The following is a 16624-nucleotide window of genomic DNA, read 5'->3' on the forward strand; positions in this document are numbered from 1 at the left end:
GATGAATAAATCCCTTTTCCATTGCTCAAGAGTCCTCAACTCGAAGGAGGGACTGCTTCAGGAAGGAAAGCGGTCCAGGTTTCCTTGAGAACGCGGTCCACGCGTCCAGGATGCCTCTCACTGCTGTTATATGTGGTCAGGTTCTTTCTCCCTTTCCCCTTCTGAGAATCTGAGGACCAAGTGGTACCACAGGGCATTTTTCGACTGGCTCGTGTGCCATTTCTTGTTTACATTCATTACGGGAAAGCCAAAAACTGCCTAAATGTCTGGTAGGGTGGGCATTTGCCAATTCTGTTTTGTGAAGACTCCGAGCCAAGTTTTTATTCTTGTGTGTAAAGTAATTTTGTAAAATTTACTGTAAACTTAAAAAAAAAAAAACTATTGGATTTATTCCCTGTTGTAATGATATTCGGTGTCTTTTTGTTACCTACACAAATCAGGGGTCATTTAATGGAAATACGAAGGACCTAAATACTGCTTTTCTCCCTTTTTTATAGCTTTGAATTTTATATTTTATTAATTCCCCTCTTCTTTCTCTGGAAATCTTTGTAGTTTAGACACTGTTTTAAAAAGTAGAAGCCTTTCTCTCCGTGCATGTAGTGTCTGTATATAATTTGATTAAAGAAGCTGGTACAATTTAGTAATCATACTAAATTGTTGGAGGGAGGTTCTTTATGAAAAAGGCAAAAACATATGCCTTTATTTTTAGAGAAAAATAATTTTAAGGCATTGTAGTCTACTCTGTAGGGGTAAAATAAAAAAGTTTTTTTAAAAAGTCAAAAGTCGTTAGGGAATTCAGATGAAATGAATTAACCCAACCCGGATAGCTACTATCAATATTTAGATAAAACTTTTTGTGATTGAATAAAAACAATTTATATGTGTTATTTCTCTGTACCAATAAATTTGAGAATGCTAATCCTTTTTATGTATCGTGTTAAGTGTGTACCTAGTTATATTAAACTTATCTAAGTTTAGTTTTCTCTGCAAAATGAGGCAATTGGTCTGGATCATTGTTTTCCAACTGTGGGATGGAACCCATTAGTGGATTGAGAAAACAATTTAGTGAATTACCACTAGTGTTAAAAACATGAAAAGGGAGAGAATAAAAAAGGAAATAAGCATAAGGCATCATCAGTAGTTGGCGGAAGTATTTTTTGTGAAACTCTTGTTTTAGTTTTGAATACATATACTTTCTATCACAATGTGAAAAGTACTTCTTAGTTGGGGCTGACAACCTCTGAGGAGATGCTGTCGAAGGCCCCTTCATTTCTCGCAGTCTGAGATACCCCATCCGTCCCTGAGTTGGAGCTACAGCTGATCTGTAGCTCGCTTGGCTTTCGGCGTGGGCATCCTTCTTGTATTCGCCATGCGTTGAGTTTGAAATCCTTTCTCATCACGGGTTACCCCATCCCCAGTCTCCTCTCCGCCAAAGAGAACAGCAGTTCATTCACCACGTCTCTTCTCAGAAGTCAGGGGAAAAAAACCTGTCACCAGGTCCCAAGACAAAATGTCTCCTCTCTGGCTTCTAAACCCCGATGCTTTGCTGTTATAGCCAGGTGTGAGTGATATACACATACGTGTTATGTTTAATTTTTAAATATTGCACACATCGTGTAATTATGAAAGAGCACTCTGTTTACTATATACCATCCATTGCGTTAAATGTTTCATTATTTTTTTTCCTACATCTCTTGGGCCACTTTGTTGACCCAGGAAAGCAGCGTGTTTTACTGCGTACACGCCAGCTGGCTCATTCTCCACACCTTTGTATAAATATTTTAAATCACTTCGCAATACAAGGAAAAGTGACTTGTGCAACCAAATTCTGAGGAGATGGGAGGAGCGAGCTGTGGCTGCCGAATGCTGCGAGTGTCTGCGGGCTGCAGACACAGCGCTGGGCTCACCGGGCAGAACGTTGGCCAACCCGAAGACAAGGTAAAAACGCAAACCCTAAGTCGTACCTTCTTTAACGTGACTTTTGTAATTGGTGGTGACATGTCTCGGAAAGTATAGGGGAAAAGACTGCATTATAACCCAAGGAAAAGGGTAGTGAGGTGCCACGGTGTGGGGGAGGGAGGTGGGGAGCCCCACGTTTCCAGCAGGGCAGAGCGTTTCTCCTTTTAGCTTTTCGTATGCACTGAGTGAGTGAGCTTTTTGACGTTGCGGTTTCCAGTATTGTAAAGAGCCATTCCCATCGCCAATCTGATTCTTAGCTTGGGGAAAGGACTTCACAGACAGCTGAAGCAAGGCCGAATGAAAAATTGGTTCATAAATGCCTACAAACACCTCAGGGGAAATTGTGCCATGTGGTAGCAATTTAGACACTTTTTTTTTTTTTTTTTTTTTTTAGGTTTTGTCTCTATTTGATAAATTAGAGGGGGACGGGCTGGGCAGTAAGTCAGGAAAGGTGGATGTTCCTTCTGAGTCTGTTTGATGTTCTCCAGCTCCTTGCACTCGTGCGTATCATGTATTCTAGCTAGGAGGACTTCAGTTCCCCATTTGTAGAATTAATTTGGAGACCTGACACTTTCCTTCTCAAGTCTGTGACCCTGTGAGTTAAACCCACAGTTTCTAGTGGAGGGAAGAAAGACAACCTTATCGAATATTTTTTCCATTTAGAAGTTCCATTTCCATGATCACGACCACCTTGCCAGATATCTGCTATTATTCCTATTTTATAAATAAATTCAGAAAAGTCAAATAAGTTCCCCACATGTGTGGTAGGTAATAGGCAAAGTTCATGTTAGAACTCAAGTTTTTCTGATTTAGAAGCTCTCCACTATAGAGATTCATGATTGGCCCTTTCAACTAATTGTCCCTTCAGCTGCGCATATGTATTTCTTGGATTCTGTGCATCCAATTAGGATACTTTTCTATAGCCAAAGAATGGGTTTTGATTGTAGGGTACAATGTGAGTTACCAGGAGGCAGGCTTCCCAAAAAGTCAAGTGAGAAAGAAAAAAAAAAAACAACAGGTCAAGTGCCTCACAGACTCTGAGAAAGAGGTTCTGGTCTGTATATCTATTTTTATTTCCTTGTAAGCTTGAACCCCATCCGGTCTCCATTTTTCTCCCTGTCTCCATTCCATTTCCAGTTATGTGACCAGGACGCAAAAGAAATATATTGGTATCTTAGAGGATTTTACTTTCATGCTGATGAGAAGAGCAATAGCTTTGCAAGCAAGTGGTAACATTTCTGGTCCCTATAAAACATCAACCATCCATCCAGCCAAATTATTTAAACATGTTCTTCTCTGTGTAGGAATTCTTAAGGCTGCTTTATTGGAACCACACCCCTAGGCCAAGAGATGTTGCTGCTGGGCCTCCGGATATTGGCATGACATTATATAAGTTAAATCCTTCAGAAGAAAGAATTATGACTTTTCTCCTTATATTCTCACTCAAAACTAGCAGCTACGAGTTCTCCTTTTCAGATGCTCTTCAAGGAACCTGACCGTATTGAGTCACTTTCTCCTTTTAGAACATGCAGGACAAACAAGGCATTTTCCTAAGACTTTTGACTTTCCTAAGACTGACATACTCCATTTGCATCAACAGCAGACTAGGGAGAATTTCGCTCTAATTTTAATATCTAAATAGAAGCTTCTTAAGGCACCCGCAGTGCAATATAAGATAACAGTACAACTACTAAAAATAAGGACTTGCAGCCTCCTGTATCCTAAACCCTGACCAGGTGTCCCTGGCAGGGTCCCAGTGGTATGAGACAAGCGAGACTCCCATGGGAGCAGAATTGAAGGAGGTCCTCGTCCTCAGGGGCAGGGTCATGGAAGAGAAGGATCAGCGCAGTAAAGCGAGAACTGCCTTAAATTTTGCATTCTACTGTCTCTCTCATCCTCGTCCTAGCATGAATCTCAAGAGGCCATCAAATAGTCCCTTCCCAGGGAAGAGAGATGCCGAATGTGATTCTACTGCACCTGGGGTCCCAGGACCGAATTCCGCCAGGTAGAAGCAGAGATGCTGAGGTTTCCTATTACCCTCCAACCTCTTCCTTCAGATGGTGCCAAGGACAAAGGAGGGTTTAGTGCTCAAAGGAAGGCAAGCAGGAATGTATGACTGTCTTTCCTGGAACACTCATGACTTTGAGCTGGCTCCTTTGGGGAGCCTCCCAGCTCCTGAGCCCAGGTGTGGTTGTGAGCGGCTGCTCGAAGGCATCAGGCCACAGTGGCCGCTGGCAGCCCCACAAACCCCAGAACAGGGAGCTCTGTTTTTCTCAATAAATATTTGAGGACGGTTTCGGGAAGAAAGCGAGACAATAATTCCGTAGGACTCTAACATGCTTAATGACATGTATTCCTCTCTTTAAAAAATACTTGTTATCATAAGCTTCGTTATATAGGTCGATGGCACTGCCAACCCCCTGTGGGGAGAGATGCACTTAGAGATGTTTCTTCGGTGGAGAGAATGGGCTTCCACTGGTGTGTCTTTACTCTCTCGCTCAGTCAGTCCCTAGGCGTATTTTTGAAAGACTCAGTGAGGTCATGCATCTCCTGGGCTCAAAACTGTAACCTTGTTCTGTTTGTCATTACATAACCCACTGACCTAAACTAACACTAACAACAATATGACAATGTTCACTGACACGTTGGACCACCTGCTATATGCGGGCACAGTTCTGGGAGCTTCGTAAACTTACGTACTTTAATTCTCACACTCATCCTGTAAGGTAAGAAAGCGATTACTCAGCCACTTCTGTAAAAAAGACAATAGAGACTGGGAGAGCTTAAATCATCGGCCCACGGTCCTAAAGCCAGAATGTGGCAGAATTGCAAATGCATTTGGTTCCACAATCTGTGTTCTTTTAGCTTTTCAGAAGTTCCATTTGGAGCATTTTAGTTTTCACAAACAGGAATACCTTCCTAATTTGAAATAAACTGCTCAGCAGTGGCGTTTTGACCCACATCTTTGCGGTCATTGGTCGCCTTTGTATTTCAGAACCCGGGTGAAGAATGGACTCGCTCAGCACAGCAAACGCACGTCTCTGCTTTGACGTCTTTAAGGAGATGAGCTACGACCACACGACCGAGAATCTCGTCTTCTCTCCCTTGGGTCTCTTGTCCGCCCTGGCTCTGGTGCTCCTTGGGGCCAGAGGTGACAGTGCATCTCAGATGGAAAAGGTATGTCACAAACGCACCTGCAGCCATGTCGAGAAGAAACTCAAGTGATGATTTTAAACCCTGTTTTGTTACGGAGATTTCGTAGGTGTCCAACTCCGTCAAAGCAAGAGAATGTCCATCTTCACTTAAGGTTGACTATCAAATTGGCTTTTTCAAAAATAGGTGCAAAAGGTAAGATTTCCCATAGCTCTATTCTGGGGGGCAGGGGATGAGTGGGCACAGGAGAAAGATAAGGCCAACCCGGCCCATGCAAACCTGGAAGTGCCCCCCACTCACCCACCCTCTCATATTCATCCTTAGGTACCCAAGGTCTTGCCGTTGTGGGTCACTTAAAGAATGTTGTGCAAGTATTTATAATCTGTACATTTCCAAGGAGATCAGCGCTTTAACTTAGCCAATAATGTTGGGTGATTGGAAGAAATATTTCGTAGTAGGCATCTTTCAATAGGCCTTCGCCAATGCTCTGCTTATTGCGAAGGGAATAATTAACCAGTGGAACAAAGCTTTTGCCCAGTCAGGATTTAAATTGGAAATGAATTTGAAAATCTGGAGTCAAACCCTGAATTTAATAATGTATTTAAACTCAAGAACAATTAAATGCGAAAGCTCTTGTGTTCATTTTCGTTCTATTCCTATGTATTGGAAAACTAGGTCCCAATCATCTTGTCCATAATAGGTGCTCAATAAATACGTGTTTGTGAAGAGGGAAAGATAGTTAAAAATGAGGGCGCCGTGGGAATCTTTACAAGCCATCTTGGGACGAGTGTGCATAGTCACGCCTCCCTCTCTTGCTTCTTTCAAAGAGAGGCCTGCTGGCTGGCGGCTTCGTTTTTACTTGTGCATGTTTCAGGTTGTGCGATCAGAGAGCCGGCATGGCCCACTGTGCTGAGGGCCCTGGTCAGGCAGAGAGAGTCTGGGGCGGAAATAATTCTTTGTGTCTTCCGACAGCCAAGCAGCCTAAGTTAGAAGAGAGCCGAAGAACTCAGTTTGCCCTCACTGCGCCCATACAAAATGGAAAAAAAAAAAGAAAGAAAGAAAGAAAGAAATCTCATATTTCGATCCTCTTAATAATTCTCTCTGGTAACGTTCAAAGACTGAGGTGAAGTCTCAGAATTCCAGGTTCAACAGTTGTGCTTTCTTTTGATGGTGAGGACGATGATGACGATTGAAAATACAACAGGGTGTGCGGTTCGTGCGGAATCCCTGGATCATGAAACATGCCCTATGATATAGATGACTATCAGGCAGTCTCGGAAACAACCCCCACTCTCCACTCCATGCTTCAATCTCCACTGGAACCCAGCAGGCGAGAGGTTGTGTAGGTTGTTTGAAGTCCTCTGATAAAGTAGAGCTTAACGGTGTGAAGTAGCTAATTAACAAACATTCAGACAGTTCTGCAATTTAGAAAGTCTTCCTAGTCTGGAGGTAAAGTCTCCCTCTCCATAACTGTTGCTCCTTTATCATTTTTTTCTGTTCTTAAAAGGTACATACACAAAAATTAAGTCCTCTTCTATGTGTAATTTTAAGAGCATCATAATACTTTCCCAGTGCCTACTGCCTCTTTATCCCATTTCTACTGTAGGGAATCACACAAAACATGTTAAATGTACTCACTCTTTAAGTATTTAAAGGAAGTCGCGGTGTTTTATTTCAGCTGTTCTCTGATGAAAATCTCATGACTATGACTGTGCCTAAATTAAGTCAATAGGACAATAGAAAACATTAAATCTTAGTGGAGATAATGATACAAGTGCTTGGAATCACAAAGACACTTGAGTGTCAAATCAGATAACATTTTTGAAAACAATTTTGAAAGTAATTACCTGTTATATGAATTCAAGCCTTATCTTTGTACGCTCAGTGAGTAACCGATGATACTAATTGCCTGCAAATGATATTAAGATCCATTCCTTTATCCACATAATCATTCATTCTTCATTCAACAAATATTTATGGGGTTCCTGCTATGCTTCACAACTGGGAACGTAGGGATGAACAAAACTTAGTGACGACGGATGAGTAAGCCTGAATTGATTTTAAAACACTTTTTAAAACCTTTATCTTGCCTTCTGTCATAGTGCGATACAGCACCCTCATCTCGACCCCTCTGTAATACTCAGAGTTCTGCCTAAGAGCACCTGGAAGATTTCGATTTTCAAATTTACCTTCCCTCTTTGAAATAATGTCTTTTTTTTTTAATGAGAAAAACCGTGAAAGGTGGAGTGAATAATAGCAAGTTCATGAAAATATAAGAGCTTAAGAAAAGTGATTTGCCATGTCGCCACCTGGTCCTTGGGAGCAGCGTTTCCACAGCCTTTTAAAGTGGTTCTTTGCTTCCCATCGCAGGTGCTCCACTTGCATGAATTAACAAGAACTGCAAATTCTTCAAACACAAAGGTATGTACTTAGAGTTCTTCCATTTTTCTTTACTTCTCCTTGTGACAGTCTATTGTTAGTCCATGAGGACTAAAGTTTTAAGACAATAAAAATAGCAGATTTCTTTGAGACGTCCTATGAGGCTAGAATACACACAGTCGAACTCCTGTATATGCTGTTTGAAAATAATTAATTATGCTGAGTTTAGAAACGAAATGGAAACTGAGAAGAGGTGACAAGTGGAAACTGTCAGGAAGTTGAGGTGGAAACAATAAGTCTTTTAAGAAAAAGGGCTACGCCTTCTTTTGAGCAATAAGTGCTGAAAAGGGAGTATTCCCAAAGAGGTTTCTTAATGGGACCCCAAAAGTTACCCTGACAATGAAGTGCCTCCAGCATGCCTGGACCCTGGTGAATGCTCAAGAAATATACTTCCATCATTTTTCTTTGAAAATGTAACTAAACACAGCTTATCTTTATGAGTTGCTTTGTTAAATATTTTTCCATTTTGGTCATTTTTAGGGAAAATATGTAATCCAGACTTTCATTTGTCCAAGGCAGTCTGTAGCTTCTAGATGTGACCTTCCCAAACTATCTATGTTGGAGTTACTAAGACCAAACTTTATTGGCCCAAATTCTTATTTATTACAAAATACAGCAAAACACTTTTTTCCTGATGCCAACTGAACTAAAATTAATATGTCGGTATCAATTGTGTATTCTGGGTCATCTGGGAGAGGAGACAAGGGCAAGCTCCGACGAGAGCATGGACCACACCAGGTCACCCCTCACACCTGTTAGTCCGTGAGGGGATGATGACACAGCATTGTGGCACCTGCTCTCCATGGATGATCAGATTTCCCAGTGACACAATTTAGTGAAAAGCAAAAGTTTTGATAAGTCCAAATGGTGGAATGAGTAGTCTTTGATTCTATTTTTTTCTGAAATGGCACATGCTAATGACAACCTGAGAGCCTCTTTTTAACCTCAGTTGAAACTTAAGTAGGTGATACCATGGCCCCCATTTTCAAGTCTATATTTTCTAACTTTATCATAGTGTGAACAAGATACAGGGGTCCATTCACACATTCAAGCACTCCTCTCTGAAATCAACCAGTTCGGCCACAGTCAAGTCCACATGGTGAATGGAATATTTGCAGAAGCAGCCCATCCATTCCTCCCGGTGAGTTACAATAAAACAAGATTCCATAAGTAAGGGAGAAGGCTTTCCTTCCTGGCTCTATTTAATATAGTCTAGTATTGTTTAAATTATCAAAACTGTAGGAAAATAGAAAAGATATTACATGTACATTTAGATAGATATTGCTATATATGGTATATACAATTTACTTTATATATGCATCTTATTTTATAGAAAAATATAGGATTTAGGATTCTAATTTTCAGATGCTTTTTTTTTGTCACACATTTAATCATGTTTCAGATGAGCCCAGTTGAAGTGTAAAAAGCATAAATTTTACATAGTGTATGATTAAAAACAATAGCAGCAACACTGAAAAAAATTCAATATTGGTAATAAAAGAGGAATTGATGTATTGAAATTCCAGGCTGAGGACACTAATTATTCTAAGTCTAATTATCTTAATTATGCAATTATTGGTGTAAGGTTCAATTTCAGATATTGAAAAGAGAGAGAAATGTTCTTGTCATTAAAAACATCCCCTAGTAATTGATTCAATGAAAAATGTGTATATTTTTATTAATTGGGCCTAGTCTCGCATAATGATATTTACTATATTTCCATCTCTACTTATGTAATTCCTGTCATTTATGCTCTAAATGTATTAAAATAGCAATTTATTTGCTATATATAGTCTTTTCCTATATTCACTTTATAGAAATATTTAGACTGTATCGAACAATTATATAAACTGAAACCTGAAAATTTGGATTTCAAAAATAATTTAGAAGAAGCCAGAGTGCAGATTAACTCATGGATTGCAAATAAGACCAAAGGTAAGAGACCTAACTAAGCTTTTTATTTCTCTCCATCTTCTTCTTCTTTCAGACATAATTTACATTCAGTGTAATGCTCAGATCTTAATAAGTATACTTGGACAGTTATGAAGAATGTATATCAAGACATGAAATATTTCCATCACCCTGCAAAGTTCCTCTCTGCCCATCCCCCACCAACCACCGAACTAATTATATCATCAGAGCTTAGTTTTGCTTATTTTAAAATTCCAAATAAATGGAATAATACAGTATATACTCTTTTTGTGTTTCTTGCTTTTTTCCGTTGGCATATTACTTTCGAGATCTATTTATGTTTTGGGGTATAGCAGTAGTTCACACCTCTTAATTGCTGAGTAGTATTCCACTGTAAGGATACATAACACTTTGTCCTCCAGTTGATAGACATCTGGGTTATTTCTAGTTTGGGGGTATTATGAATAATATTGCTATGAAAATTCTTGTAAAAGGCTTTTTGTGTACATATTTTCCCATTTTTCTTAGATAAATACTTAGTAGAATTGCCAAGGCTATTTACCTTTTTAAAGAACTGCCAAATAGTTTTCCAAATTGTTTGTACCATTTTCCGTCTTCACCAGCATGATGAAAGTTCCAGCCACTCAAATCCTCTCCAGTTTTTGGCATCGTAAATATTTTTCATTTAGCCCTTTTAGTAGGTGTGTAGCAGTATCTCATTGTAGTCTTAATTTCCATTTCTCTTATGACTAATGACTTAAAGCATCTTCTTTAACATGTCCATTAGCTCTCAATATATCTTTATTTCGGTGTCTATTCATTTGGCCATTTTTAATTGGGTCGTTTCCTTTTTATTATTCAGCTCCAGGAATTATTTACATATTTTGGATACAAACATTTTGTCAGATACATATGCTGCTAATATTTTCTCTTAATCTATGTCTTGTGTATTTATTTTCTTAACTGTGTTTTTGATGAGCAGAAGTTTTAAAGTTTAATAAGTCCAATTTATCAGTATTTTTCTTTTATGGTTTGTGCCTTCTGTATATGCTCTAAGAAAGTTTTGCTTATCCTAAGTTCGCAAAGGTATTCTCTTCTTTTCCTTTTAGTATATTTAGTAGAGTTCTTGTCTTAGTGTTTACATTTAGGTTTACGATCCATCTCAAATTGAATTTTATGTAGGATGTGAAATAAGGGTGGGGGTTCTTTATACATACAGATAATTGGCACCACTTGTTGGAAATTAAAGGCTTTTTTTCATTTTATGAAATGAAAACCCATGACATCTTCTTACTAATTTTACTCTTGAGAAGTGAGGAGGAACAAAAAGCGAAAATTTTTCTTCTTCAAATTTTTAAATTATGGTTTTTTTTCTTGATTTCAGTAGAAAAGCAAAACCAGGTAACAATGACGACTTGCAAAACCATCGACTCAGATATTCATTGTTTTCAGCACGAGTGGTACCAGGAGAAATGAAACAGGAAACTCAAACCTTGATAGTTAATGTGTTAGTGTTTATAAATCATCTTGTAACTGGATAATCCGGATTATTGACAAAAGTCCTGTTCTCACTCTAAGATTATACATGTAAATGCACGTGTGAGAAAATAAGTAAAATTTTCTCAGAAGATTTTGATTATCCTTTCTGTTTTTGTTTTATCTGGGATCCTAACGATTATTAATGTAACGATTTAACCAAAAGTGGAGAAACAAAGACACACCGACAGCATAGCATCTATTAATAGAGTAAGACAAGTAAACATCGACAGTTTTGCACGTGGCTGTAAAGTGGGCAGATAGGCTATGTGCTCACTTTGTGTTCTGCAGCCCGCGTCCTTCTTTTATTAAATGATTATGATTGCTTTTCATATTTGTTGAAAAATCTTTTTTGTGCATCTGAAGATACTGAATGGCAATTCCTTATGTTGGATAAAGATGGGTCAGAAACCAAGGCAAAACCAGTGAAAACAATTCACATTCCACGGGTGAGCAGGTGTGAACTTCCTTTGTTTCTCTTCCCAAAGGTGAAATCACGGGCCTCTTGCCCCACAACAGCCTCACAGCTTCCGACCAGCTGGCGCTGGTGAGCGCAATCTCCTTCCGAGGGACCTGGAAGTATGCGTTTCAGAAAGACCAAACCAAAACAATGCCTTTCAGGTTGTATGAGGTAGTCTCATGATTTAATTTGTTTTCCTGTTAAAGATAACCTCCAGGTTTTTTGCCTTTAAAATATATTAAATTATTTCTGGCCTTAGGTAGGTAGATTAATTTCCAAGTACCTAGTCTAGCTACCTACTCAATAAAGTGCAGGTTTAGATTTACAAGACATTAAAAAAAAATATGACTAAAACTTTCTTTTAAATCCTCCATAGTATTTTTATCCTATTTTGAAAGTAGACATGCTGTTTTTAGCACTATAGTTGTAAAAATAAAAACTGATGTAAAGTATCGACTTTGAAAGGGTTTACAGTAGGTTTGGGCTTTGGGCTAAGCTCAAACCATTAGTAGGCAACTCACTTATTGCACACTGGAAATGAAGTCAGGTGATGGAGAACAGATATTCCTGGAATTAAGAGGCAGGGCCCGAAACTAATGTAATATTAGATGTCCAGTGCAATTGACAAAAAAATTATTCATAAGAAAAGCAGGCAAGTCTTATGTAAAATCGGTGTCACCTTAAGAGGCTAAGCAGACCTGGTGAACAAGTCATAGTAGAGGTTCCAGGTACACTGTCCTACCATTGTTTGCCTTCTCACCTTCTTTTCTTGGTGTCCCCAAAGTTGTTTAGGCTGCAACCTAAACAAATATGTTATTTAATATGAAAGAATGGGTCTATATATGATAACTAAGTCCCTAAGCTATCAAGTATATTTACTCCACCAGATGTTTTACGAACAAATGCTTGAAATTATTGGTCAATAAAGAGGTTTTATACTTCTGAATAAATGCTTTTCATGACAAAGAAATAGTGGATGACTAAGAAAACAATAATACCTTAGCCAAACACACCAGTCACATCTGGAAGTATCTAGAACTATATTCCCAAAGAACATGGCCATCACATATTAAGGTCATAAAACAAGTAGTGAAATTATTTATTTTTTATAGCTATTTTTTTAAAAATTAAGATTCCAGGGCCACATTCCTCAAGAATCTGATTTGCAAGCAGTGCTTGAGCATGTTCATTTTAAAATAGTTCCTCTAGGTCCATGCAAGGATCAGCTCAATTGAGAACCATAGTATAAAGAAAATGGAGTAAAAGATTTTAGCAGGATTCACAGAGATACTTGAAAGGGGTAAGCATATCCCAAACAAACAAAAAAAATGGCTAGAGGAAACAGTTAAGAAAATAGAATCTTTAATTTCACAGTAAAATCTGGTCCATTTGGTTGACATACACAATGCACATATCTTTAACCAGTTAACTAGCATTTCAAAGAGAAAGACATAAAATATGATTATAGTCATAACTAAATTTCCTTCAAGTAGCCTTGTTATGTAGAACTAGTTTAGAACTTTGTTACATTCTTAACTAATTTATAAATGCAACTCAACTCAGATTTTACTGAAGCTGGATAGATTTCTAAATTATATTCTTGAAAGGACCTATTTGACTCAAAAATGGTTTTCTTGATAAGATCTTGTGGTGCATATTTCTCAGCTCTTTGAAGTGAATTAACTGCTTCTGGGCATCAGAGAAAAACAGCTGAATAAAAACATTCTATCCTTTGTACTTCAATAGCTCCTTTGTTCAGGCTTTCCCCACCTTAAAATCATGGCAATAATGATCAATTATAGATAATTCTGTGGAAAGATGAACGACTTTTGTTTTGATAACTCAACGTAGGTGATTTTGAAGGATGAGTTCCTATAAACGTCAATTTCCTGTGTCTTAAATGCACAAGTAAGGAGAAATTAGCTTTGTTGTTTCGCTGTTTTTATGTTGACAGTCCCAGAGCAAAGCGGTGCAGATGATGAGGCTGGAAGGACACTTGAAACTGGGCTCTGTAGTGGAGCCTCGGGTCCAGCTCCTTGAGCTGCCGGATGCTGAGGACCGCCTGAGCATGGTCATCCTCCTACCGAGTGAGGACATTGGCCTGGGGCAGGTAAACCACTGAGCCTTTGCAGCCACAGGCGCAAGATAAGGCTCTGGGCTTGAGGATCACACATACAGAAAGAGGGGGCATGTAAAACAACCCGCTTACACTCTACTTAACACAGCATCATGACCACTTAAAAAATGAAGCAGAACCCCCGAATAAAGTAAACACCCATTCTAGGACATGCGGCTCGTACTCGTAAAAGGTTTTGGCTTTCAAAGCACAGTCAGACATCACATTTGATCATATGGTTTGTCATCATTTTATGTTACTTACTTTGATACAATTCAGTTTCTATGGATACTTGACCAATGAGAATTTTGCTTTGAGTTGAGGTAGAGCATTATATTGGTCAATCTAGAATTATAATTTATGCTGTGAGAATTGGAGGACCTCAGGTTCCAAGGATGTCATTTAAGGTGGCCGATGGAAAAGAGTGGGCGCTTACAGAAAGTGTACAATTATAGTACATAAGCTGAGCAATTTATAGAGGGATCACAAGAGGAAGACAAGGAGAAACTCTCCATGAGGATTTACATTTTTCCCGAGAGCCCTGTGGATGGTGTGCCAAGGCGTGACTTCCAGGCCGATGCACCCTGCCTGCAATCCTTACACATGACCCAGGTTTCCCCACTTGCTCTGATAGATTCTGCTTTCCAAAATGACAGCGAGAAGTAGCTGCACCTTTTCATACCTTTACACCCAGCCCTTAGGATGTTTCGTATTTTGCTATAATTTTATTTTCTAAATAAAATTTATGTCTATCTTGTTTCTTGCATTCTTTGCCACAGGTGACCAGGGAAATCACTTATGAGAAACTAGAACACTGGATGAGCTCAGCCAGCATGAAAGACACACCTGTGGTGCTCTACCTGCCACGGCTCAGGGTCGACGCGCGTCACGAGGATCTGACTTCCATTTTGGTGGCTTTGGGCCTGATCGATGTCTTTGACCACTCGAGAGCTAACTTGTCTGGCCTAACTGCAGGAGGGGGCCTCGCTGTCTCCACGATCATCCAGAAAGCCATGCTGGAGGTCACGGAGGGTCATTCGGAGTTAACCCCCACCGACCAAACAAGCACTGTGGAAAATCCTGAGATCTTCAAGGTGGATCGTCCTTTCCTCTTCTTTGTTTTACACAAAGAAACTCAGACTATTCTTTTCTATGGCAGGATTTCCACCCTTTAAGGAACTTTCTGACTCTTCGAATTAGCTGGATTTCATGAGCCTGTAGAGAAGAGTATCGAACTGGCTGAAAGGGAGGAACTGTGCTTCTTAGGAACTTTTTTCCCAGCTATCTCGTGTAGAATATACTTTCTGTCTCTCCTCGGTGCAGTTTACATTGGTCAAACGAGTTACGGCATGCCACTAACTGTACTTATTAAAAAATTACGATGAACACCACTTCTCTTTCAGGCCGTCTTCAAACTTGCTCAGAACCTCATTTATAGGTTGCTAACCCTCAGAATGAGTTTTCCAAAGAAACAATACCATGCAGTGTCATTATGTTACCAATTACTTCACAAAAGCTTGCTCACCTCACCAGCATCTGAACCACAGGTATCGGTAAGAGGAGCTAGCCGTCACTGGGTGTGTGGCGTGTACCGGGCACTCATGTGGATGACCTAATTTAATTCTCACCATAACCCAGAGCAGCTGGAATTTTAAAGGTGGGAAACTGAAACTTAGGTTTAGTAATTTAACACACAAGTGACAAATGACCGACCAAGTTTCCAAACCCGAATAGTTTGATATGAGACCCCAGCCCGTGACCTTGACCGAGACTGTGCTATTCATGAGTCTGTTCTGAGACTCAGAGCTGAGGCCTCTGTGGTAGTAACAGAAGCAAAAAGAAACAAAAGTTATTCTCCTCCTTCCCCCTCAGAGAGGCAAAGTCACGGTTTAGGATTACACTTGCAGAATTGTTCAAGTTTACAAAGAAGTTTCATGCTTGAAATTCTTTAGCAGGCAAACGTGTTTTTACTTTATGCTCTGTGTGTGTGTGTGTGTGTGTGTGTGTGTGTGTGTGTGTATGTGTGTTCCTCCACTTCCTATTTCCCATTTTCTCATCATCAAGCTCTTCTTCTCCTGGCCTCCGGGGGCCCCAGGGCATCTCACTGAGGACAGACTGGAAAGAGCCCGGGGCATGCCGTCAGGAGATGGGAGTTGGTAGCCCACTCTGTGTACTTAGTAGCTGACAAGCCTGGGTGAAGCATTAACCTCTCAGAGCTCAGCTTCCTCCTCTGAAAATAGACTTTCAAATCCTGCCTCCTCAGTAAGGCTGCTGGGAGATTCAAAAGCTAACACGCACGCGCGCGCACACACACACACACACACACACACACACACACACACAAATGCTTGATAGTTGTTAACTTTATAATTACATGCTGCCAACATGTCCAGCTGTCCAGGGGACACAGCAAAGGGACCCAGAGCACCCCCTTTGGGTCAGCCCTTCTTTTGTGGGGTCCTCCCCCTTTCCCCCTCTGCTTTCTGCTTCTCCTATCAGAAGGACTTCACTCCTTCGTGCTGTCTGCAGGCTTGACTATCGAATGCCAGTTACATATCCTGGTGGTATGATTTTGCAACCATTCTACATTTTTAGTTTTGTCTGATGACAACGATTCAGAGAAACAGTTTTAAGTACTTTTCCCAGATATTTAAAATTAGAATTGTATCTTTTACATGAGCTGGGGACACACTCCAGTTTTGCTCATGTCAAATCTTTTAAAAACATTTTTTAAAATCATTCACCTTTAAATTTACTGATAGAATAAATCTAATATTAACCACATCCCTTGCCTCACTTGATTGGTAACTTTCATCAGGTGAGTCATTCCTGTGAGGCCGGTTCACCTCAATGAGTTTTTTTTCCTCAATCTCCACTACTTGAGAGTTTAGATTTTAACAGTTGAGGTTGAGTACAGCAATTATCTTTTGACAAAACAGAATAAAAATTCTGCAATATGTACCTAGTTAGGAAATGTGAGTAATATTATACTAGGGAACATTTATTAGTTGCCTAGAGTATTTTGCATTGGGTAACTTTGCATCACGTCC

The 16624-nt window shown here is 39.6% G+C and overlaps 1 protein-coding gene across 1 annotated transcript; it reads left to right on the forward strand.

Moving 5' to 3' along the window:
* The first annotated feature begins 6008 nt into the window (after positions 1–6008).
* Positions 6009–16014, forward strand: LOC107497264 (ovalbumin). The gene is made up of 4 exons (XM_036229029.1): positions 6009–6033; positions 11487–11545; positions 13413–13568; positions 14354–16014. The coding sequence occupies exons 1-4, from the start codon at positions 6009–6011 to the stop codon at positions 14747–14749; spliced, it is 636 nt and encodes a 211-aa protein (XP_036084922.1). The 3' UTR covers positions 14750–16014.
* Positions 16015–16624: the final 610 nt, after the last annotated feature.

Source organism: Rousettus aegyptiacus, unplaced genomic scaffold, assembly GCF_014176215.1.
Source record: "Rousettus aegyptiacus isolate mRouAeg1 unplaced genomic scaffold, mRouAeg1.p scaffold_m13_p_12, whole genome shotgun sequence".
NCBI classification, from domain to species: Eukaryota; Metazoa; Chordata; class Mammalia; order Chiroptera; family Pteropodidae; genus Rousettus; species Rousettus aegyptiacus.